Source organism: Elaeis guineensis, chromosome 16, assembly GCF_000442705.2.
Source record: "Elaeis guineensis isolate ETL-2024a chromosome 16, EG11, whole genome shotgun sequence".
NCBI lineage: Eukaryota > Viridiplantae > Streptophyta > Magnoliopsida > Arecales > Arecaceae > Elaeis > Elaeis guineensis.
In genome coordinates this window covers 41,178,351-41,201,310 of record NC_026008.2, presented here as the reverse complement: position 1 = coordinate 41,201,310, position 22,960 = coordinate 41,178,351, and the positions used below count along the sequence as shown (strand labels likewise).

Here is a 22,960-nt window from a genome sequence, read left to right as displayed (position 1 = left end):
TTAACATATCAATTTTTCTGCTGAGTTGAGGGATATTTTTGTCCCCAAATCTAGTAGGATTATTATATAGGATTATCATGGTGCAATCCAGCATATACATGATTCTTAATCTTGAGATGATCACGTTATACTAAACACTCTTTTAGTTGTAACATTGAGATGAAGCTGATGTTTGCGGGCTGCTGTTAAAACGTTAAGTCCCACGGCAATAGGGGCCCAAGGGTTGAAATCGGATGGAAGCTTTTCATGTAAAACATTTTTCGGAGCAAGTAACGGCAACATGGGACATGAGTAGCTATACCGGAAGTTTGAGGGATCCGTGTTCTATGAGGAAATTGTAGAAGAATCTCATATGCCACGGCCTTATGGAGTTGACAACCAATGAAAAGGTTCGGCATTGACGGCTGAATGATCATGGCCAGATTTTACCCCACCCCCAACCCAAAAAAAAAGGGGGGAATCATGGCCAGAATTATTTAATCTGCCATACTCTTTCGACGGCCTACTTTTTAGTGGTCTTTTTCTCTGTTTTTTTTTTAATTTTAATATTTGTTTTGTAGTAAGCACTTCTGGTCTTTGGGCAAATTTATCAGAAGACTGAAATTGCAAAATTAGTGTCATTTATAGGGCAAGGTTCATTAAAATATATTACCTCGAGTGGTTCAATCATTATTTAATTGAGAATTTGAGATTGAAGGAGAACAATAATCGAAAAAATAGTGCTTGCTATATCAAGTTCTTGAGTTATTTGATTCCTAAATATTATAACTAAGCATAAATTTCAGTCGTTTATTTTGGCTTCCGCCCAGTCTCATCACTGTTGTGATTCTATGGGATGCTACATTGTATTAAAAATTGGATGGTTCTGAGCAGACATGGGTTAGATTGGATGGTTATAATTATAATCATGGTCTTTTACTTTCTTTTGTTAAAAAAGAGGTGAACAAAATCAAGATGAGCGAATCTAAACACCAAATGCACGACAATGTACGGTATTCTACTAAGAAAATTTCATCATTGAACAGAGAAATCAAGGCACGTTTGTTTGCAGAGAATTTATGGCAAAGGAAAAGAAAAGGTAAAGCTTTCGCATGGAAAAGAAAAAAAGTTCTCCGAATGGTGAAGAGGGAACAAAGTGGCAACGGAACCACGTGAGAAAACATTCGGTATCACTGCTAGAAAGATCTTTCCAGAGCTGGTATTCCATTTGTCTTGGGCACAGAAGCACAACAGCTCGCCAGATCACTTTGCGGGCCCGCTTTAAAAAAACACCATCAGCAGTGCAAACAAATGAAAAATAATATTCAGCATCAAAAAATGGATGTTGTAACCACTATCTGAACTTAGATAGACAGCTTTGATCCTCCTATAATTATGTTGACATCATAAAGAAGCGAACGTACAATGCTATTCAGTCAAACTGAGAACCGGAAGGCGACTTCAAAAGGGAGAACGTGCAACATCTGATGGTGCGGACCTTCCGGTATTATCATGTCAGCAGCAAGCAACTTTCACTTTGATATGCCGGAATTCCTAGATTATGCATTGATTTCTCAAGAATAATATGCCTTTGAGTTCAACAAGTAACACAATCTGCTTAGAATTTAATATCACGTTTAAACATTTTAAAACTCTCAAAGCTATATATCATCATGTTAACATCCCACTTGCATCACAGGACAGAACTTCAGCTTTCTGACAGCCTTCAATACTCCCTCCCACAATTGGCATCCCCGCAACTGAAGCTTTATGGTACATCTCAAAATGCAGCAATGAATTTTTGGATCTTTGCTTGTGCTCGCTCCTTCTCTTCAGGTCCATCCACATCTCCAATATTATCATGATATTCCTACAATATAAGGCAGTTGCCGCTGACTTATAATCCAATCCCTTGACACTAACCAAATTAAGCCATCATATATAAATGCAGAGCACATTAGTGAGTAGTAGATGAGAAATTTGTCCGGCTTTTCAGAAAAAAGAAGAAGAAGAAGCATACATTAACTTTTTGGACACCAAGAATGACAAACTGAAACAGCTCTAATATCTGACCAAGTGCACTGTTCTATACAAAAGTGATTCTATAGTCATTCATACAGAAAAGCTGTAGCTTTTGCCTCCATGAAATTCAGTTTACAGGATGCAGCTCCTACTTTAGTACCATTTCCTCTCCATTTTATTCAGCCAAAACGTTGCTTTCTGAATGCTTCAACTTAATTTAATGGCTACACAAGGGCCTTGCATGCAAAAAGGGGGAGAATCAGAATAGTGTTGAGTGTGATACCCACAATCATCCATAAGATGCTCCTCTCATATTATCACATGCGTCATTCATGCCTCATGTAATTTATACCATACAAATGCAAATAATAGACTCCAATCTTATACAACAACTTTTGGCTAAGGGCGGTGCGTGCAAAGAGGGGGAGACATCAGAACGGTGCCGAGTGTGATACCCACAATCATCCATAAAATACTCCTCTCATATTATCACATGCATCATTCATGCCCTCATGCTATTTATGCTATACATATGCAAATACTAAAGATTAATCTCCAACCCAACTGCAACATTACGTATCAGGCACTCCAATCTTACCTAACACTTTCAGATATTGGCATGCTCTTTGACCCAAGGGCATCACATGTACATACTTGTATTTCCCTAAAGAGAAAACAGTGTTCTAACACAATAATTTATCAAATCGTATGAAAAAAACCAAAATTTAGATTCTCAAGCTCCAGTCTACAAGAACAGACAGAAGAAAGAGGAGTGCCGGAATAGTTATTCCTGTTCTTGGGTCATGCACCATATCTCCTTTTTTTAAAAAAAATAAAAATAAAAATAAACACAAAAGAACTTCACCATTACATCCATGAGACTAACAGAAAGTGAGTTGAAAATTATTCTGTAAAGTTGTCACACTGTTGTATGTGAAAGTTATAATGTCATTCGAATGATACAAAAGAAAGCTGAAATTTAGTCAACTAAAAGTCCATAAACTGAAATTAACTAGCAGGAACTTTCACTTCAGAAAACATATCGAAGTTATTAGTTACAGCCCTAATAGATCAGCACACAAAAAATCAATGTAATTCTGATTTGGCAGAAGTGATTAAATAAAAGGCTTTTTCCAAGAATGCATACCTGAAGTATATCCTTCACATCCTTCCTTGTCAATCTCTGCTGTCTAAGTAGTAGTTCTATTCTTGCCCTAATGCGTGGGTGCCTACATACAACCACCAGCTAACATTAAGACTAGGCCATTGTTTCAGAATTAATTGATCAAATAAAAGCTGCTTGAGATCTACTTACTCAGAACACCAGAGATGACCCAGAATAACCGCAATCAACTGGAAACCAGGAAAAGTGACTCACTTAAAAAGATGAACGCATAAATCCATGAAACCATTGCGAAAAATAACAGCAGTGTGCTATCATAACATAATGCTTACTTGAAGAGTAAAGAGCCCAGCTTCCAGTTTTCGATTGTAATGCTCTTCTTCATCCAACTATGAACATAAAGAGTGACCAGATATTACGCTTAACCCTAGGTAATAAGTTGATTGAAATTTTAAATTGAGATGAGATAGTGACCTCCAAATCATCCAATTCAAGTCTACTAAGTCGTTCGGACTCGGCTTTAACTCTGTTAGAATACCTGAATTATGACAGTTGATCATATGCGAGAAGCAACAAGTTGTAACATCAGTATCAAGAAATCAAACTCAAGCAACAAGGCAACAAACATTCTATATAGAAGTCAGCAGGATTTCAGAATTTTACCGCATATAGAGTTCCATCAGTCGGTCTATTTTTTCACATTCATTTTCTACAAATTTGCTTAACAATCTGTCTCTTCTTGAACCTCTCAAAATTCCACCTAATGGAAAATTACCACATACCAGGACATAAGTGAGATAAACTGGATAAATAAGAATTTTGAAATTTAAACAATACATTAATGACTAAATTAAATCAATTTTCTAAATATCAACAAACCAATAACTGAAAGAATCTTAAAGCAGATCATACTACTGTAATCAACTAATTTATTTCCTCTAGGCTAACAAGTTAAGAGATGAGACTAGTGTACGGACTGTTGCATTTTATTTAACTCACAATGTGTCCCATATACAGATGAATAGCCGTGCCAGAGGAGGAGTGGGGGGAAAAAAAAATGCCAGCTTCAGGTAGTAGGTAGAGGTGCAGGAATATGGAGCATAGTCATAGAAGATGATAGGAAGTTAAAGTGTCTAAGCATTATAATCTCAGTAGTAAATTGATTTACCAGAGAAATTAATTTACTTGTATTCAATCGGGTAAAAAAAAAAAAAAAAAGGAATAGGAGCCCAGATTGATTGAAATAACCAGAAGGCTTAGAAGCATGGTAGCGGACATTGGTGAAGCAGAACTGAGGTGGAAACTCCCTGAAACAAGGGGATAGAATTTGCTGCTTCTACAAAAAAGTTTGAACCAAGAAAACTTTCCTATAGCTTAAGCAGCAACCTTATCCCAGCTTCAAAGGCCAGTTTTATTAACCAAAGCATGATCCACCAAAGTTTGAGAATGTAATTATTATTATTGGCACTTAACCTGTGTCAAACCCCTATAAATTGGTATTTGAATTATGTATGGAGCAACTGTGAGTTCTTCTGAAGCTTCAATACATAATGAAGGAGAACCCTCTAACATGAAACAAGAATAATTTATATTTATATATAAATATATAAAAAAAAGAAAAAGGAATAATGTTATGTAGAAATCAAGTTTAGAATGATGATAAATGATAAGAGAATAAAAAAGTGTTTGACATAAAATAGCTAGTGTTTCACACATGCAATGCAGGTGGATTAAGAAAGAATGGCGGTGATTCTATTTGATGGAATAGGAGATAAAGATTGCACAAGATATAGCTCTAACCCTTTGTTTGGTATGAAGGATGGATTGGAAGATGGATGAGGGAGAGGATGGATGGGTCTTCCATCCATCTACCCATATATTTGGTGAAATATGGAAGGATGGATAAGAATGATTTCCTCCTTTTATTTGGTATAGAAGGAATGTAAAGAAGCATGGATGATATTTGTATGACATTTTTACTAAACCACCTTTTAATAAAAAAAGATGGAGCATGGAACTCTGGTCTTTTGTCAAAAAATTAGTAAGGAGTAATTTTGTCAACACAACAACCCATCCCTCACATGCTCCATCTATCCTTCCTTGGGAGGATGTAAAAGGGTGGGTCAAGATGGATAGACAATCCCTTCTTTTCATCTATCCTTCCTAAAATTTTTTGAACTAAACAGTGGATGGGAGCCATCGATCCTTCCAACCCTATCCAGCCTCCCTCTCATGACCCTAACCAAACACACGGTAAGAGAGATTATGTGAGGTACAAATAGCTGCATTTAACTTTCCCACCTTGAGTTGGACTCCCATGCTCCGCACACCTAAACTCACACTCCCACGCACTACTTAATTATGTCAATGAGATTCTTACCCATGTTAGGGTTACAAATCATGCTCCTCAACCACCCGCCACAGGGTATACCTCATCCCCCCACCCTACCCACCCTTTTTTCTCTATAAGACCCTAACATCTTCCGCTCTCCCCTCCATGCTCCATTTCCAGCTGAGACCTCTTGCCCAACAGGACCAAACTGCACCTCCCCCCCCACATGCACCACATCCCCATGCATCACCATACTCGACCACTGTTGGGGTTGAGATTCAGATCAAATGGGTGTTGACCAGATTTAACAAATTTCTATTTTCAACATACAATGTTGTCAGAAAACCCGGCTTTGGTTGGGTATAAGACAGATCATAGATGAACAACTATAATTACAGATTGTTGAACTTGGATTTGACTTGGACCCAACCATTTGCCACTGCAATATATGAAATACATACATACACATAGTTAATTAATTAATTATGGGAGTAACTTTGATCCATAAAGACAACCCATATTGATCAGATAAGGCTTTGCTTATCAGATAGACTTATTATTCACATACATACAAAATTTTCTCTCATTTTGCATCAAACATAACAATTACTTTGCTTATCTGATATACTTATTAATCAGCACCAATTATTTACACAAAATAACTTAGTCCACCTTCATCTTCATCAAGATCAACAATATGGTATAGCACACACTTGGTTCCACAAGTTGAATATGCAGTTATAAACAAATAAACTAGCAAATTAAAAACACATGACATCTAACATACACAATAAGAACAAATTCAAAATTCTAGAATCCACTTGCCTTACCAAATAATGATGCAATCAGTGAAATCAGTCGCTCTTCTAACTCCTCTTGGTAGCTCTCTTTCTTATTTTTCCTGCTCATCGGAATCTAAATAGTATATAAAATTAAAAAAAGGATGCATTAATGAATACGATATGCAAACAACGCAGACAAACTAATGCATGAAAAGAATAAGGGTGTGATCAATTTAAAAAGTACTATGAACTCATTTCTGGTTAAGTTTAACACAGACAAACAAGGGGCACAGTCCAACAAACAGCAATGTGAAAAAAACCCAGAAGATCATCCTGCTTTTAAAAGGAAATAAAACACTCACATGGAACATAAATATTAAATATCAACAAATACAGATGGCATTCATCAGAAAGAGCCAGAAATGATATCATTTTTCTGCCAAGACAAACCACATAACTCTAAATACAAATATGTCACAATCTATCCATCCAATGCTGAAGGAATGAATTTGACTAACTCATCTTAGAGTCTGTTGGCAACTCAAAATCATTATGGAAATTATAGACTTGTTTGCATTATAACAATTACTCTCATCATGAGAAACATCAATCATAGAAACTAACTTTACAAATCCATGGCCTTAATCATCTTTATTTTGATGCTTCCTCACAATCTAAAGCCTCTCTATATATCATACTCTCCTACAGTCCATGGTTTAATTACACCTCAGAAAAAGTCATGATGGACACTCATAGAGGGGAGAATCCCTCAAGAGCAGCCAATAACAAGATCTGATCTGCCGAAGGGGCTTGGGTATTGTTCACGAACTAAAGCTCACTAGGATCCACTTCTACCCCTTATGAAACATCATGGATTAAAAATTTGGGCTTTCGATAATGATTTTGAGCACCAACGTGAGCCTATATATTTGAAAACCACAGAGTCCCCGAAAATAATACACAAGCTGCTTTTTCTTGTTACTATCCAAATTCTAAGCAATCCTAAAGAATCTCAGCACATGACCTAGGTTGACCACCCCGGCCTATGCCTAAGGGAAAGTTTTTCTTTTGGCGAGGTTAGAAGTTCCATAACTGATGCTAGTGGCATTGGATTTCTCCCATGCGAGTCCGTTATTACTTTCTTATCCATTTTCTTTTTTATTCTTATTTATGCTATCTCACTTCGCATGACAGTTAAACATAGATCTGTCCTGAAACTAGACACACTTTAAATCTGCATTCTGATCACATCACCACCCTTCTAACAATATCTTACCTTCAAAGATGCTGAATTCATTAACCTTAGAGATACTAATAGAATAATGTCACCCCTCTTTTGCATTGGAAAATCAGTCTTATTGTTTGAATTAGTTCTATAAACAAATTTCACAGCAAAGCCCTGAATCCTTAACATGGAAGCATAGGGCCATAATTACATCAAAGTGCTATTGAAGCATTTCAATACATCCATCATGTTTCTTGTCCAATGTCCCATGCAAGTATCAAGTGGCGTTAAATGCACTTGTCGAAACCATCAAGAAGCTACAAGGTGAAGTTATGTAATTGAAATGATAAGACAAGAAAATAAATATCCCCCTTCAGAAGAACTCGATGAGGATGGAGTCACCGAAATAGAAGCCACACAACGCCGGCAAGAACATTATTCTTACAACTTGCCAACCCAATGGTGCAACAGAAAACCAATCATCTAAAGAAATTCTTTCCTTGCCATCATCTTTTAAACCAAGGCATTTGGTACCTTATAGTTGTGCTATTGGTCAGCCTCTTTTTGTATGGGCAGTTGACTTTTTTTTATTAAAAAAAAAAAGTACTAATAATGATGCTTACATAGCAAGGAGTAATTATCAATCTTTACAGAAGATAATATAATAATGTGAAATTTTGGAGGATATCTTGGCCTTGGATCTGAAAATTTTGATTGACAACATGTCCCTTTCTACAGAACATCGCCAAGGGGTCACCAATATGATATAAGCAATTTACAAATGGGTTATCTCAAGCCACAAGAAGCTATGCACAACTAAATATCAATTTTGAGAGGAAAAGGCAGCGGGATTAGATATATGGACCTTCGTGTAAAGATAAACCCCACTACTATTTATCCAACTATAAGAATTCTCAATTGCTGAAATTTAAACAGAAAAACTGACAGTCCATCTTACGATATTGAGTTTTTTTTTTCCCAATTATCATTGGAGCTAAAGGCGACAAGTCTAACAGAGTCCCCATTATGAATAACTGCTTCTTGAGTCTTATTTCATCACCATTTTCCTCGAAAGGCTATTTTCAACTATTGCTTTACTGGTTTCATAAGCAGTAGTTCACTTATGACTCAACCACCAAAAGGCAGCTAAATTAAGATATACAGTTGAACCCCAAAACAGAAATCCACAACTAAACCAAAATCTAAAGTTTCAGATTTTCAGCAGAGACTAACTATAGGAATTAAAATTATCATATATACAGACAATTTCAGCTAATATTTGCTTATTAGTGAGAAACTCAAACTTGTGAGTTTTGCAAAGATCCAGAATCATTGTGGCTTTAGGTCCCCCCCCCCAACCCCACAAAAAGAAAAAAAAATGCAGAAGCAAATTTTTGACATAAGCTCTACAGTCTTAATGCTCATATCTCATGAATATGTAAATAGTCATACATTAGATTGCTATCAAAAAAATATAATGATCCATTACATTTTCAGACCACAAATCAAGCTTTATTTAGCTTTTCATTTTAAAAACTTATTCAGTTTTAAATAATTTTAGCATGCAACTACTGACACTGCACATCAACCAGGCCCAAAAATTGAAATGACATCTGTTGCGGCCAATCGCCTCGTCGTCCGATCGCCGGGGAACGTGCACCTGCAAAAACGAGAAGTCCACACTGACCGGAGGCGGCTCCGGCGGGGACCCTCCGACGGTCAAGTCAGAGAGGTGACTGGGCAACAGTGAAATGTAGACAGAAAGCTCGATCGAGGGAGAGAGAGAGAGAGAGAGAGGAGCGAGCCTGTGATTTCGAAGTCGAGAAGTGGGGGCGATTGAGCGGATCCCTTGCACTGTTGCCTTCCCCGGTTTATATAGTGGAGCACGGTATGGCGCCGTCATTAATGGCGCAGACAAGTGAGGAACTGTCAACTCACTGTAGACTGTCAGAGTCGCCGTGAAAGTGTCACGTCGCCGTATGGCCGTCAAATCTCCAGGGTTGACAATGCCCTAGGCGGGACAATGCCCCTAAATAGCCGTGCCGCATGTCGCTGTCAGAGCTGATAAGGTCTGACGGCTGTACGGCGATTGGAGGAGCCGACCGACCCTAAGTCGGTGGCCAGCTGAATGGCGTCGGGCCCCTCCGACGGTCGGCGAGTCTTTCGTGAGTCGGCCATCGGACCTCTGGGTTCGGTCGGTCGAAAAAAGTGCGCCCGACATATCCTCAGTTGGTCGTGAGCCGATAACTAGCCGGTGATGGCATCCGTCAGTCGGTCGCTCCGACCACCAATCGGTCGGTCCGGCCGTCAGTCGGTCGGTCGGGCCGTCAGTCGGTCGGGCCGCCAGTCGGTTGGTCGGGCCGTCAGTCGGTCGGGCCGCCAGTCGGTCGGTCCTTCCGGCCGTCGGCCGGTCGGTCGGTGGGTATCCCCCAACAGTTGCCCCCCTCCACTCCTAAGTCGGATGGTGAGCTGGCCGATGCTTTCATTCGGGCAGCAATCCTGGGCGACTGGGAGTGGATTTGTCGTATGCACAGATCCGACCGTACCGCCGGCCGATCCGATGTCAGACGTCTCATAAATGCCAAGCAATCTGGACGTCTAGTCGGTGTCAGAAGTCACGTCGGCGTCAGGTGTCAGACGTCGCGTCTTGTCGTCGTCAGACGTTACGTCGGTGTCAGAAGATCGGGCGCCGGACGATACGGTGTCAGACGACCGAATATTCGGCGCCGATCGCGGGAGTGTGGGGCGCTGTCAGGCGTCCCATCGGGAACGCGAATCGGCGCGGGCGCATAAATGCGGAACCGCGCCCGCGCGTGCCGCGTGTCGAAGGTGGTTGGCCGGCGCCCCCCGCATTTAATATGGGCGGTGCGGCCGTCCTGGGACGGGGCGCGCCGAATCCTCAGCCACCCGGAGGCCGCCACGCGTCGCGCATCCATGGAGCTTCGATCGGCGCGGAGTCATCTTGGCCGTCGGTCGGGCCTATATATATAGGACCCCTCGGACTCAAGACCCCACCACTGCCATTTTGCTGCCGAAACTCTGTCCGGGCGATTTCTCAGTCGTCGCGGGCAGAGCTTTCTTGCTTCCAGAAGAGCTCCTCCGGTTCGTGGTCCGTCTTCGTCCTCCTCACCTTCTTCTTTTCCTCCGTTTCTTCTTTTCTGTTTCTTCCTCCTTCGGTTCCGATGCAATGGCCAGGAATCCGACTCAGGGAGCTCGGTCGGGGAACCCGACTGACGACTCCCGCTCGACTCCGGAAGATGAGGTTTCCTCGCTTTCGGGGCCGAATGTTGATCGGCTTCGGGAGCAATATTGCATCCCGGAGCAGTTTCAACTGTCCGCCCCAGGGGCCAGCGGTCGGGTTGACAGCCCGCCGCCTGGTCAGCTGGCGCTGTATGTCGAGGACCTCCGCGCAGGTCTTCGGCTCCCGATTCCGGAGTTCGTCCGGAATCTTCTGAACTATTACGGACTCTGTCCGGCGCAGCTAGCGCCGAACTCAGTCCGTCTCATCATCAGTTTTGCTTTGTTGTGTCGGCTCTTGCCGACCAACCCTCGTATTTCTCTCTTCCGGGCCTTCTTTGTGCTCCGACCCCACCCTAAAGCCCGAGGGTGGTGGCTCTTCAACCCCCGGAAGGGTCTTTCCTTCATCACCGGTCTTCCATCGTCTATTCATGGGTGGAAGAACCAATTCTTCTTTGTTTCTTCTCCATCTTCTTGGAGCTTTCCTTCTCACTGGGGCGTGCCCCGAACCGAAGCCAATGACAACAGTCGGGTGGAAGCGGACGACCGGGAGGACTTCCACCGACTGAAAGATATGTCGGTCCCGAAGCAGAGGGAGCTTGTTACCGAACAAGCTCTCTATGACGCCGACCTAAGCTTGGTCCCCCGACTAGGTATCGTCCGATTTTCCGGTCCCCTTTTCATCCGACCCTTAGTCCGGTCCTTTAGCTAACACCTTTATCGGTATTGCAGGGACACCCCCAAGAATGCGGCTGACAGACGTGGAGATTCGGCAGTTCGCGACGAGGAAGAGGCCAGCGTCGGGGGCCGGACCTTCGCGCCCCCCGAAGAAGCCTGCTCCAGCGGCGCCGGTCATCGAAGCGTCGGTGACCGATCAATCCGAGCCCGTCATCGCGCTCGCGGCTCCGACGGCTCGCGCGGAGGAGAGGCCGATGGAAGAGGTGGCCGAAAGAACATCGGCGGCATCACCGGGCGTGGTGGAGCCGGATGTAGTTCGGGAAACCGAACATCACCCGGCGGCGTCGGTGGCCGCAGCGGGGGGTGCTGGCTCTACTTCGAGCATCCCCTCGCTGCCGGTCCCGTCGGTCGGGGCAGCTGATCGAGGGAAAGCCCCGATGGAGCCCGCGGACGAGACAAGGTCGGGGAGCCGATCTGTGCCGCCCAGCGCACAGTACCCCGAAGGCGCGTCGGCGTTGGCCGACCACAACCTGGCGAGGAGGTTGTGCCAGGGGATTCTTCTTCCGGCCGACGTTGAGTCGCTGAGATCTCGACAGGTAACCGAGATGCTGTCCAGGTTCTATCCGACTATGGTCGAGGTAAGCTTCGCATCATCTTCTCTTTCCCTTAGAAATTTTTCTTGTTATGTGATCCTGACGAAGCCTTTTCAATCGGCAGCTGATCTATACAATGTCGGAACTGGAAGCCGGGTACCGAAGGTTCGGCAATGTCCGGGCCGCTTATAAGGAGAGGTCGGCGGCGGCTGAAGCCGAGAGGGCGATGTTGGCCGACCACCTTCAGCAATCGGCCGACCGGGAGGCCAAGTTAGTAGACGAGGTCTCCCGGCTGGGGTCCGAACTTAGGTCGGCCAAGAAGGAGGCCAGACATAAGGGTCGGGCCGTGCGTCGTCTTCGGCGCGAACGGGACGGCGCCACCGTCGAACTCCAAGGCGAGCGGGAGCAACTTCGGGTGAGCCTGGAGAATCTCGCCAAGGCCGAGGAGGAACTTTCGATCGCCCAAGCCGACGCCGACATAGCAAAGGCGGAGGCGGAGTCGGCGAAGGAAGCGCTCGGCCGGGCGGAGGAAGAGGCAAGGTCGGCGCGGGAGTCGGCCGACCGGACGGTTGAAGACTTCAGGGTCTCCGACCAATATCGGGAGGAGATGCTCGAGTCGGGTTTCGCCTCGTACCGAGTGGGGTACGAGGATGGTCGGGAGGCAGTCCGGGCCTTGTATCCGGAGCTCGACCTTAGCAGCATCGTCCCACCGGGGGCCGAGGAGGAAGCCACCGAGGAGATGGCCGACCAGCCGTCGGGAGGCGTAGCTGCTGCGGAGGAAGTCGTCCCGGAGGAAGCGGCGCCGGCTGCCAGTCCCCCGCCGACCGAAGGACCGACTGCAGCCGTCGGGCCGACCCCGCTTATGGCCGACACACCTGTCATCCCCGATCTCCCGTCGGTCGAGGAGATCGACTCAGATGGGTGATCGGGTCGTACCGACTTCCCTTTGCTTTTCTGTTTTTTGAAATACATGTAATCGGGCTTCGGCCCGACTTTGTACTTTGTGAATGAAAATTTTGAATGAAAATTTCTTCTGTTTTCCCTTTGTCTCCTTCTTCCAGTTGAATGCCTTAGTGAGTCATTAACTTGTGTAAGTCGCTAACTCACATAAGTCGGTAGGACGTTCGACAACTCGTGCCGCTACGAAGGAAGGGTAAGTCCCGACTTTGGGTCGGCTTCTGATAGTCGAACTCATCAGTCGGGCGCGTCTTGTTGAGTCGGGAGCTGACCGAACCTGGTAAAGGTTCGGTAGTCGGGCTTCCATAGACGCGTTCGGTCGAATGTTGTCCGGCGCAGTGTCGGGGGAACGATAATAAGTCGGATCCCCATGCTCTTGCGTCGGGTATTCGTTCTGTATCTTTCGACACACGGTAGTAAGCCGGGTGTCGTCCAGCCGGCCGTATGTCGGTCGGCAAGTCGTGGATGCGACTAAGGTCGCGTTGTGCGATAGACGGTGGTAAGCCGAATATCCTTCGACCGGCCGTAGCCAGGTCGGAAGTCGCGACGTCAGTCGCGTAGGCTCTTCGCCTATCTTCGGTCGGGGCCCGATCGATTTGTCAGCCGATGGTTTGGCCCGAAAGTTTGACCGTAGGAGGAATGCCAACTCCTGTCCATGAGGGTGCATCGGTCCTTGTAAGGGTCCGACACATCGTCGAAGGAGTGTCAACTCCCGTCCATAAGAGTTCATCGGTCCTTGTAAGGGTCCGATGGATCACCGGCGATAAGGCCGTCGGTTCCCGGAGGACACTAAGTCCATATCGTCATGTCGGGGCTTGACCTTGATGAGCACCGATCATTAGTCGAAGAGTTAAAACTCCGAACTTTCAAACTGAGTTTGTATTCCGACTATTGAATTACAAAATTCACTGGTAATACAGCTTTAAGTTGTCGGCGTTCCAAGTTCGGGGAATGGACTTCCCCTCAAGGGTCTCCAGTCGGTAGGCTCTCGGACCGTAGGTATCTGCTACCTTGTAGGGTCCTTCCCAATTGGGGGTCAGCTTCCCTTGGTCTAAGGGCTTCGACACTTCTGCCTTCCTCAAGACCAGGTCGCCAGGCCTGAAAAGCTTCGGTCTGACCTTGGCGTTGTAATACCGAGCGACCCTATGTCGGTACGAAGCCATGCGAATTTGGGCCTCGTCCCGCAGTTCGGGGAGGAGGTCTAGGTCGGCCCTCCGACTCTCGGAGTTGTCCGGCTCTTGGTACCGCTCGACCCTTGAAGATGGCAGACCAATCTCGAGCGGGATCATGGCCTCCGTCCCATAGGCCAAACTGAAAGGCGACTCCCCGATCGGAACGCGGGGGGTCGTTCGGTAAGCCCACAGAACGGAGCCCAGCTCGTCGACCCAGAGACCTTTGGCTTCGTTTAGTCGGGTCTTGAGTCCGTGGAGCAAGGTTCGGTTGGTCACCTCGACCTCGCCGTTGGACTGGGGGTGCCCGACCGAAGTCAGTCGGTGCCTGATGTGGAACCTGGCGCAGAAGTCTCTGAAGTCCTGGTTGTCGAATTGCCGTCCGTTGTCGGTGATGATCGCATGCGGCAACCCGAACCTGAAGATGATGGACTTTTGGATGAAGTCCTCCATCTTCCGCTCGGTGATCTGCGCCAGAGGCTCAGCCTCCACCCATTTGGTAAAGTAGTCGATGGCGACAACGATGAACTTCCTCTGGCCCGACGCTGGTGGGAATGGACCGAGAATGTCGACTCCCCACTGGGCGAAGGGCCACGGAGCGACAATAGGAAATATTTGGCTGGCCGGTAGGTGTTGGATGTTTGCGTACTTTTGACATGGCTCGCACCTCCGGACCAACTCGGCTGCATCCCTCTTCATGGTAGGCCAGTAATAACCCTGTCGCAGGACCTTGTAGGCCAGGGACTTGCCCCCCAAATGGTTCCCGCAAATTCCTTCGTGAACCTCTCGGAGAGCATAGTCGGCGTCGGTCGGTCCCAAACACCTAAGCAGGGGAAGGGAGAACGACCTCTTGTAGAGTCGGCCGTCCATGATGACATATTGTGAGGTCGACCATCGGAGTCGCTTGGCCTCTGCAGGATCTTCGAGACTGATCCCGTCGGTCAGGTACCGGACGATCGGGTCCATCCAACTTGGTTCGGACGTTAGCTGCTGTACTTCTTCGACCCGATCGATGCTCGGCTGCTCGAGGTTTTCCACGAACGTCCGACCCAAAGAGTCGAAGGCCGAAGTCGCCAGTCTAAAGAGTGCGTCGGCGCGGGCGTTCTCTGACCTTGGGATGTGGAAAATTTCGAAATACTTGAGGCGTGCCACAAGGTCCTTCACTTTCTGAAGGTACTTGACCATGGTCGGATCCCGCGCCTCGAATTCGCCCTTGACCTGCCCTACGATCAGCTGAGAGTCGGAGAATGCCCAGAGGCTGTCGACGCCCAGCTCCCTTGCCATCCTCAAGCCGGCGAGGAGTGCCTCGTATTCGGCTTGATTGTTGGAGGCCTTGAAGTCGAACCGGAGGACGTACTCGGTGACCACCCCATCCGAATTCGTGAGCAGGAGCCCGGCCCCGCTTCCCTGAGCGTTTGAGGCTCCGTCGATGTGGAGTACCCAGGTGGAGATCGGGTCTGGCTCAGAGACCGCATCTCGTCCTGGGTCTTCAGCTCCCGACCCTTGGTCGGTTGTCGGGCATTCAGCGATGAAGTCGGCCAAGACCTGAGCTTTCAGGGCAGGCCTTGGTCGGTACTGAATGTCGAACTCGCTGAGCTTCATCGCCCACTTCGCGAGTCGTCCAGATGTGTCGGGTCGGCGCAGTATCGCCCTCAGGGGCTGGTTGGTAAGCACCACTATGGCGTGGGCCTGGAAGTATGGACGAAGTCGTTGCGCGGAGACGGTCAGGGCAAAAATCATCTTTTCCGTCTCCGAGTATCTGGCCTCTGCGCCGTGGAGCACCTTGCTGGTGTAGTAGATAGGCTGATGGGTTCGGCACTCGTTTTCTCGGACGAGCACCGAACTGATCGCCTCAGAAGATGTGGCCAAATAGAGATACAGGGTTTCCCCGACCTGCGGCTTTACGAGCAGCGGTGGGGAAGCCAAGTATCTCTTCAGGTCTTCGAAGGCCTGTTGGCACTCATCCGACCAAGAAAATCCATTTGCGTGACGCAAAGTTTTGAAGAACGGGAGGCACCTTTCAACTGATCGAGAAATGAATCGGCTAAGAGCGACAATTTTTCCGTTCAGCTGTTGGACCTCCTTCTTGATGTTCGGATGACGCATGTCGAGGATTGCCTTTATTTTCTCAGAGTTGGCCTCAATCCCTCTCTGAGAAACGAGGAATCCGAGGAACTTCCTTGAGGTCACCCCAAAAGCACACTTGGTCGGGTTGAGCTTCACTCGGTGTCGTCGAAGGGTGTGAAAGGTCTCCTCGAGATCCTGAACATGGTCTGGGATCTGCGTGCTTTTCACCAGCATGTCGTCCACGTATACCTCCATGTTGCGCCCGATCTGGTCTTTGAAGACCTTATTGACGAGTCGCTGGTAGGTGACGCCGGCGTTCTTCAGTCCGAAGGGCATCACCCGATAACAGTAAAGGCCCTTGGGAGTCACGAACGCGGTGTGCTCCTCGTTTTCAGGCGCCATCCGGATCTGGTTGTATCCGGCGAAGGCGTCCATAAAGCTGAGCAATCGAAATCCGGACGTTGCATCCACCAGCTGGTCGATCTTGGGAAGCGGGAAGCTATCTTTTGGGCAGGCTCGGTTGAGGTCGGTGTAGTCGATGCAGATCCTCCACTTTCCGTTGGCTTTTTTGACCATGACAACATTGGCGAGCCAATCGGGATACGTGGATTCTCGGATGAAGCCGGCTTCGAGTAGCTTGTCCACTTCTTCGTCGATGGCCCTCTGCTTTTCTAGAGCGAAGGACCTTTTCTTCTGCCTCACCGGTCTCATCGTCGGGTCGATGTTGAGTCAGTGGGTTATGGTTTCTAGGGGGATGCCCGACATATCTGCTGCCGACCAAGCAAATATGTCGGCATTGGCCGTCAGCAGCTCCGTCAGTCGGCGTCGTTCGGTGTCGGGCAATTGAGACCCGACCCAAACTTTTCTGTCGGGATTTCCTCCTATCGGGATCGCCTCGAGCTGCTCGGCCGGCGAACCTCGTTCTTCCTCCTCCCGTTGGTCCAGCTTGTCGATCGTCAGAGAACCCCTCGACTCGTCGCTTTGAGCGAAGATTTGAAAGCATCGTCGGGCGAGCTGTTGATCTCCGCGCATCTCTCCGATTCCGTTTTTGGTCGGGAACCGAACAAGGAGATGGTACGTCGAGACAATCGCCTTGAGGGCGTTCAATCCGGGTCGTCCAAGTATGGCGTTGTAAGCCGAAGGAACTTGGACGACCGCGAAAGTTAGGTGGACCGTGCTTTGCCGAGGTTCGGTGCCGGCCGTCACGGACAGGGTAATTTCTCCCTCTGTCGTGACAGCGTCTCCGGCAAAGCCGATCAGGGGCACAGAGACCCTCTTAAGTCGGTCAGTTGACAGTCGCATTCGGGAAAAGGTCGAGTAAAACAAAACATTTGTCGAACTTCCATTATCAACAAAAATTTGTTTTACATCATAATTTGTTATTGTCGCCGACACAACAACAGCATCGTCGTGGGGAGTTTGGATGCCCCGAACGTCGTCTTCCGTAAAGGTGATTACGTCGTCCGGACGCGGCTTTTTCGTCGGCTCCCCTCCCGTAGACGTCCCCGGGCCCAGCCGCTTGGAGATCATGTTGATGACTCCGGCCGTCGGCTGATTGTTCGCCGCTTCTTCAGTCGGCTGGGGTCGTCGATCAGCAACTGGTTGGGTCGGCGGACCCTTCCAAAATTTGCCGAGATACCCCCGGCGGATGAGAGCCTCGATCTCATCCTTCAGCTGGATGCACCGCTCGGTGTCGTGGCCGTGACTTCGATGAAATCGGCAGTACTTCCGACGGTCGAGGCCTTTTGCCTTCAGAGGCGGAGGCCGTCGCAGGTATTCCTCCCCCTCGATCTCCATTAGGATCTGTGCACGAGGAGCGGAGAGAGGAGTGTAGGAGCCATACCTGGGGCGTGCCGGCCTCGGAGTCTGTTGCCAGGGTGACTTTTGGATTCGTCGGGGTGGCGAGGCCCGACTATCGGTCGGGGGCCTACTTGGTTCGGCGGGCTCCCGACCTTTTCTCCGCTTCTCTTTCGGTCCTCTGAGCTCGGCCAAGCGTCGGTCGGACGCCCCTTCGTCCGCGCGCATATACTTGTACGCGCGCTCCAATAGCTCGGCATATGTCCGGGGGAGGGTCTTGTCCAGAGAATAGGTGAATCGGGACGCCCTCAGGCCCCGCTTCATGGCTGAAACAGCCATGTCTTCGTTGAGGTCCCGGACCTCAAGCGTGGCCGCGTTGAATCGCGCCACGAAGTGTCAGAGCATCTCGTTTTCCCCCTGCTTGAGGGAGAAAAGGCTGTCCGACGTTCGCGGCGGCTTTCGGCTGGTGCTGAAATGGACCACGAACGAGTGCTCGAGCTGCCCGAAGGAGTGGATACTTCCCGATCGGAGACCGGAGTACCAGGCCCTGGCAGTCTTGCGGAGCGTGGCGGAGAAGCCGATGCAAAAAAAAGCGTCGGTTGCCCCTTGGATCGTCATGAGAGCTTTATAGCTCTCGAGGTGGTCGACTGGGTCGGTGGAGCCGTCGTATGGCTCCACGTGCGGCATTTTGAACCGACTGGGAATCGGCTCGTCGAGGACCAGTCGGGAGAAAGGTTGGGCGGTCTGGAAGTCGACGTCGTTCGAAGACCTCTGGCCGTCCATCTGCAACTGGACGAGTCGGCGGTCGATCTCCTCGAACCGGCGCTCGTAGTCGTCCGCTCGTCGATGCTGGGAGACCCCAGGAGTGGAGTCTCCGGAAGATTCTGAGAGGGAGGCCGACGGCGTGCGCGGCCGTTTCTCCTTCCTTGCCCGTTCCAACGGGGAAGGAGAGGGCCGCTGGGACCGTCGGTCGTCGCACCATGGTCGTCCCTCCTCTTCTCCGTGGGGGCGCTGTTGGGGGCGCTCGCATGGAGGCGACAGGGATCGGCGCGGTCGTCGGCGGCTGCTCCTGGAGAGCATCGGTCGGGCCGCCGGTTGCTGCTGGAGGCTTTTGACTGCGTCCGTCAGTACGGTCATTTGCCGTACGATGGCCGCAATCTGCGCCTCCGTGGTCACTGCAGGGCGCGGAGAGCTGGGCTCCGCCGCCGGTGGTGGCGGGGAGGCCTCTTCCTGACGGGAAGAGCGCCTTGCCGACCCAGTGATTCTCGATCGTTGAGCTCTTGTCTTTGTCATGCTGACCCCCCCTACCTGGCGCGCCAATCTGTTGCGGCCAATCGCCTCGTCGTCCGATCGCCGGGGAACGTGCACCTGCAAAAACGAGAAGTCCACACTGACCGGAGGCGGCTCCGACGGGGACCCTCCGACGGTCAAGTCAGAGAGGTGACTGGGCAACAGTGAAATGTAGACAGAGAGCTCGATCGAGGGAGAGAGAGAGAGAGAGAGAGAGGAGCGAGCCTGTGGTTTCGAAGTCGAGAAGTGGGGGCGATTGAGCGGATCCCTTGCACTGTTGCCTTCCCCGGTTTATATAGTGGAGCACGGTATGGCGCCGTCATTAATGGCGCAGACAAGTGAGGAACTGTCAACTCACTGTAGACTGTCAGAGTCGCCGTGAAAGTGTCACGTCGCCGTATGGCCGTCAAATCTCCAGGGTTGACAATGCCCTAGACGGGACAATGCCCCTAGATAGTCGTGCCGCATGTCGCTGTCAGAGCTGACAAGGTCTGGCGGCTGTACGGCGATTGGAGGAGCCGACCGATCCTAAGTCGGTGGCCAGCTGAATGGCGTCGGGCCCCTCCGACGGTCGGCGAGTCTTTCGTGAGTCGGCCATCGGACCTCTGGGTTCGGTCGGTCGGAAAAAGTACACCCGACATATCCTCAGTTGGTCGTGAGCCGATAACTAGCCGGTGATGGCATCCGTCAGTCGGTCGCTCCGACCGCCAATCGGTCGGTCCGGCCGTCAGTCGATCGGTCGGGCCGTCAGTCGGTCGGGCCGCCAGTCGGTCGGTCGGACCGTCAGTCGGTCGGGCCGCCAGTCGGTCGGTCCTTCCGGCCGTCGGCCGGTCGGTCGGTGGGTATCCCCCAACAACATCTATTTAGCTTTATTGACATTTTCTTTTTGTACATTCGACCTTTTCCCTTTGTTTAATTAATCGTTGATTCCTTTTATAATTCTTTGGATGGAAATGCCAAAAGAAGAGCCAAGACCACTGAAGCCGTCAAATTTGCCTCAATTTTACAGACTAGCTGAGGAGTTATGGCTATGGCATGGAATCTAACATGCAATGGAGCAAAAAGAAGCCAGTCTAGCTCAATATCTAGATATATCGAATACTTAAAACGCATCTCATCCTTAATAAATCTAAAAACAGAAAAGTTATGCAGAAGAAGGTAGCAGGAGAGGACTTGCCTTACCCATGAAAGCAGCAAATGCCGTCTTCAAGCCCAACACATCCACAAACCGCTCGCAAGCTGGAGGATACTTTGTCATCGCAAAATCTAGGACCCTGATTGCCGACCCATAAGCAGATTTCTTCTGCTTCATTATGATGATCATCAACTCCACCCCCTCTGACTTCAAGAATCTCTCCTTGTTCTCCATCTGCATGAGCAAGCAGCACAAGCAGTCGAATAGGTTCCCCAGCATCTCTTCCTCATCCGAGCTCTTAGGGTCCTTCGACTTGTACATGGCCACAGCCTGCAGCATCGCGTCTACACCGTTCATCTGCCCTAGCCGCTTCTGGTTCGCCGTGCTGTTCTGCATAAGGATCGCTAGGATCTCTGACGCGTACTGCTTGTTGGCGTCGAACTCCCGGACCTTGACCCTCCCAAGAAGCCAGCGCAGGAGCTTGGTCCGCTCACAGACGAGCTCGGCGACCGTGGGCTTGACCTCGATCATGTTCTCGATGGTGGCGAGGGTGTTGTAGATGGCGGCGGCCTCGTCGGGGTCGGCCTCGGAGAGGCGGCCGAGGTTCTGGACGAGGAGCTCGAGGGCATTATTCTCGACGAGGGCGTCGACGAGGACGCGCGCGGGCTCGTCGTTGTCCTCGAGGACGTCCTCGTCGGTGAGGTCCACGAGGAGGCCGACGACGTCGACGGCGATGTCGTTGTTGTCGTGGCCAAGGAGACCGACGATGGAAGGAACGGTGTTGAGGGCGACGAGATCCGGGTAGAGCTCGGGGCCGCCGGCGAGGATCTTCAGTCGCTCGATCTCTTCATGGAGCTCGACCTCGGAGTCGGCGAACTTGTCCGGCTGGTCGGGATATTTCATGCGGGCTTCGAGGTTGTCGCGGAGGCGGCGCTCGAAGGAGAGCACCAGCTTCTTGAGGGCGCGGATGTCGAGGACCTCCACGCCGCCGTTCTGGGACTTCTCCACGGCCTCCAAAAGGGAGAGGTCGATCTCCGCTCCGCCGTTGGCGGCCTCCACGGCGGCCGGAGGGCTCGCCGGGGTTTCTTCGCGCTTCCGCTTGTGGTGGTTCTCCATGGCTGGCTCAAAAGGGAACCCGCTAACCCTAGGTTTAGACCAGTGAACTGCCCAGACTTCCAGATGGTGCCAAGTAATGCTTTGTACTAATACAAACGATTCCCGTTTCATTCTCCCGTTTCCCCATTTAAGGGACATTGTCCCGCGTACAAATAATATGCGGGCGTCGGATTGTTGTCTCTGTAAATTATCGCACCACACCTTCTACTCCCTCGATACACAGACGGATAAGATGTGTTTGAGGGCAACGACAGACGGCAGATCATGCGTCGTAAAAAACTTTCTATGGAGATAAGCGCACTTATAATTAAGCATTGCTGGATACAGGGCACACACCGTATGATGACATGTATCCTCGTAATCCAAGAATTCCGCAAACAATAATTCTTTACTAGATTATAACTCCATACGGTACGTAAAATGTGATTTTTTTAAATAATATTTAATTTTATTTATTTATTTTATTATATCTATTCTATATATATTTTAAAAATAATTAAAATAATTTAACAAAAAATTATATATAACATGCATTTTAAGTTATCGAAAAAATTTTGTGAAGATTCAACAATCTTTATTCCATAAAATTTTTTTTTTAATTCATTATTTTTTTTATTTTTAATTATTTTTAATTTTTTTTATCTCTGCTTCTCATTCTCCTTCGATCGTCTCTCTTAACACCTTCAACTCTCCCAATGATAGCATTGATAATGTTGCCTATCGGTAACCATCGTCACTAACGACAATGGCATTTTTAACCTCGGAATAGAGAGAAAATATACTAATGTACAGAACTTGATCGCAAAAATATCTTCAATGACCATATTTCCATCTCTTGTAGAAAAGTTTTGTAAGATCCCAATCATGAATTAGTTAGTGAGCGTATCTCTAACCCATGACTCATAAAACATCCATTTTAGAAATTGAGAAATTTTTTTTGATATTAAAATTTTGAAAATCTAAAAAATAGAATTTTTTTTTTAAATTTAGATATCTAAACTTTATAAATTTTTTTTTCTATCTCTCTTTTCACTTCTCTATTGATGAGTCCCGATCGGTCTCATCATTCTTCCATCATTTTTTTTTGAATAAAAATTTTTTCTGAGGAGGAGGATTATCTTTTCATATAATTTATGAAAAAAAATTTTGGCACGAATTTGAGCATGAAAAAGAGATGCAAGATTAATTTCCTCTGATCAAATCCAATAGTAACAAAAAATGAAAAGAAAACGAAAAATATTAAAAACCTAGAATCTTGAACTAAGAATGTTAAAGAAATAGATCCAGAAAAAACCCCAGAAAATTAAAAATTAATCACCAATGCCGCCCTCGATGGCTAGATGCTAGACTCCTCCTAAGATCTCAGCCGATCGAGCCTACCGTACTCCTTAAACCGCTATTGCAGATCTACTGGAATGAATTGCAGCACGCTCCCGAAAGGCCGACCCCCCACCACTG

General features: G+C 48.2%; 1 protein-coding gene across 3 annotated transcripts; it reads right to left on the bottom strand.

Annotated features, from left to right (window-relative positions):
* Window positions 1–1,522: 1,522 nt before the first annotated feature.
* LOC105058907 (uncharacterized) lies at window positions 1,523–21,570 on the bottom strand. Of its 3 annotated transcripts, XR_012137418.1 has the most exons (9): window positions 20,429–21,570; window positions 6,287–6,371; window positions 3,788–3,884; window positions 3,599–3,662; window positions 3,457–3,513; window positions 3,317–3,354; window positions 3,149–3,230; window positions 2,000–2,237; window positions 1,684–1,897 (listed from the first exon to the last, which is right to left on the bottom strand). XR_012137418.1 is itself a non-coding variant. In XM_010941978.3 (8 exons), exons 1-8 carry the CDS (start codon window positions 21,500–21,502, stop codon window positions 1,760–1,762), a joined length of 1,587 nt encoding a protein of 528 aa, XP_010940280.1. In that variant the 5' UTR covers window positions 21,503–21,570; the 3' UTR covers window positions 1,523–1,759. The 3 variants fall into 3 exon arrangements, 2 of the variants coding, with proteins under 2 accessions (XP_010940280.1, XP_010940281.1); XM_010941978.3 differs by lacking the exon at window positions 2,000–2,237 and having other exon boundaries at window positions 1,523–1,849; XM_010941979.2 differs by having other exon boundaries at window positions 1,868–2,237.
* Between the last annotated feature and the right edge of the window lie 1,390 nt (window positions 21,571–22,960).

Excerpts from the sequence above, each read along its gene's own strand:
- LOC105058907 (XM_010941978.3), bottom strand. The coding sequence starts at position 21,502 with ATGGAGAACCACCACAAGCGGAAGCGCGAAGAAACCCCGGCGAGCCCT. Across the intron at positions 3,231-3,316 it reads GGTCATCTCTGGTGTTCTGA|GCACCCACGCATTAGGGCAA; the intron begins GTAAGTAGATCT and ends GGTTGTATGTAG. Across the intron at positions 1,850-3,148 it reads ATGTGAAGGATATACTTCAG|GAATATCATGATAATATTGG; the intron begins GTATGCATTCTT and ends CTTATATTGTAG.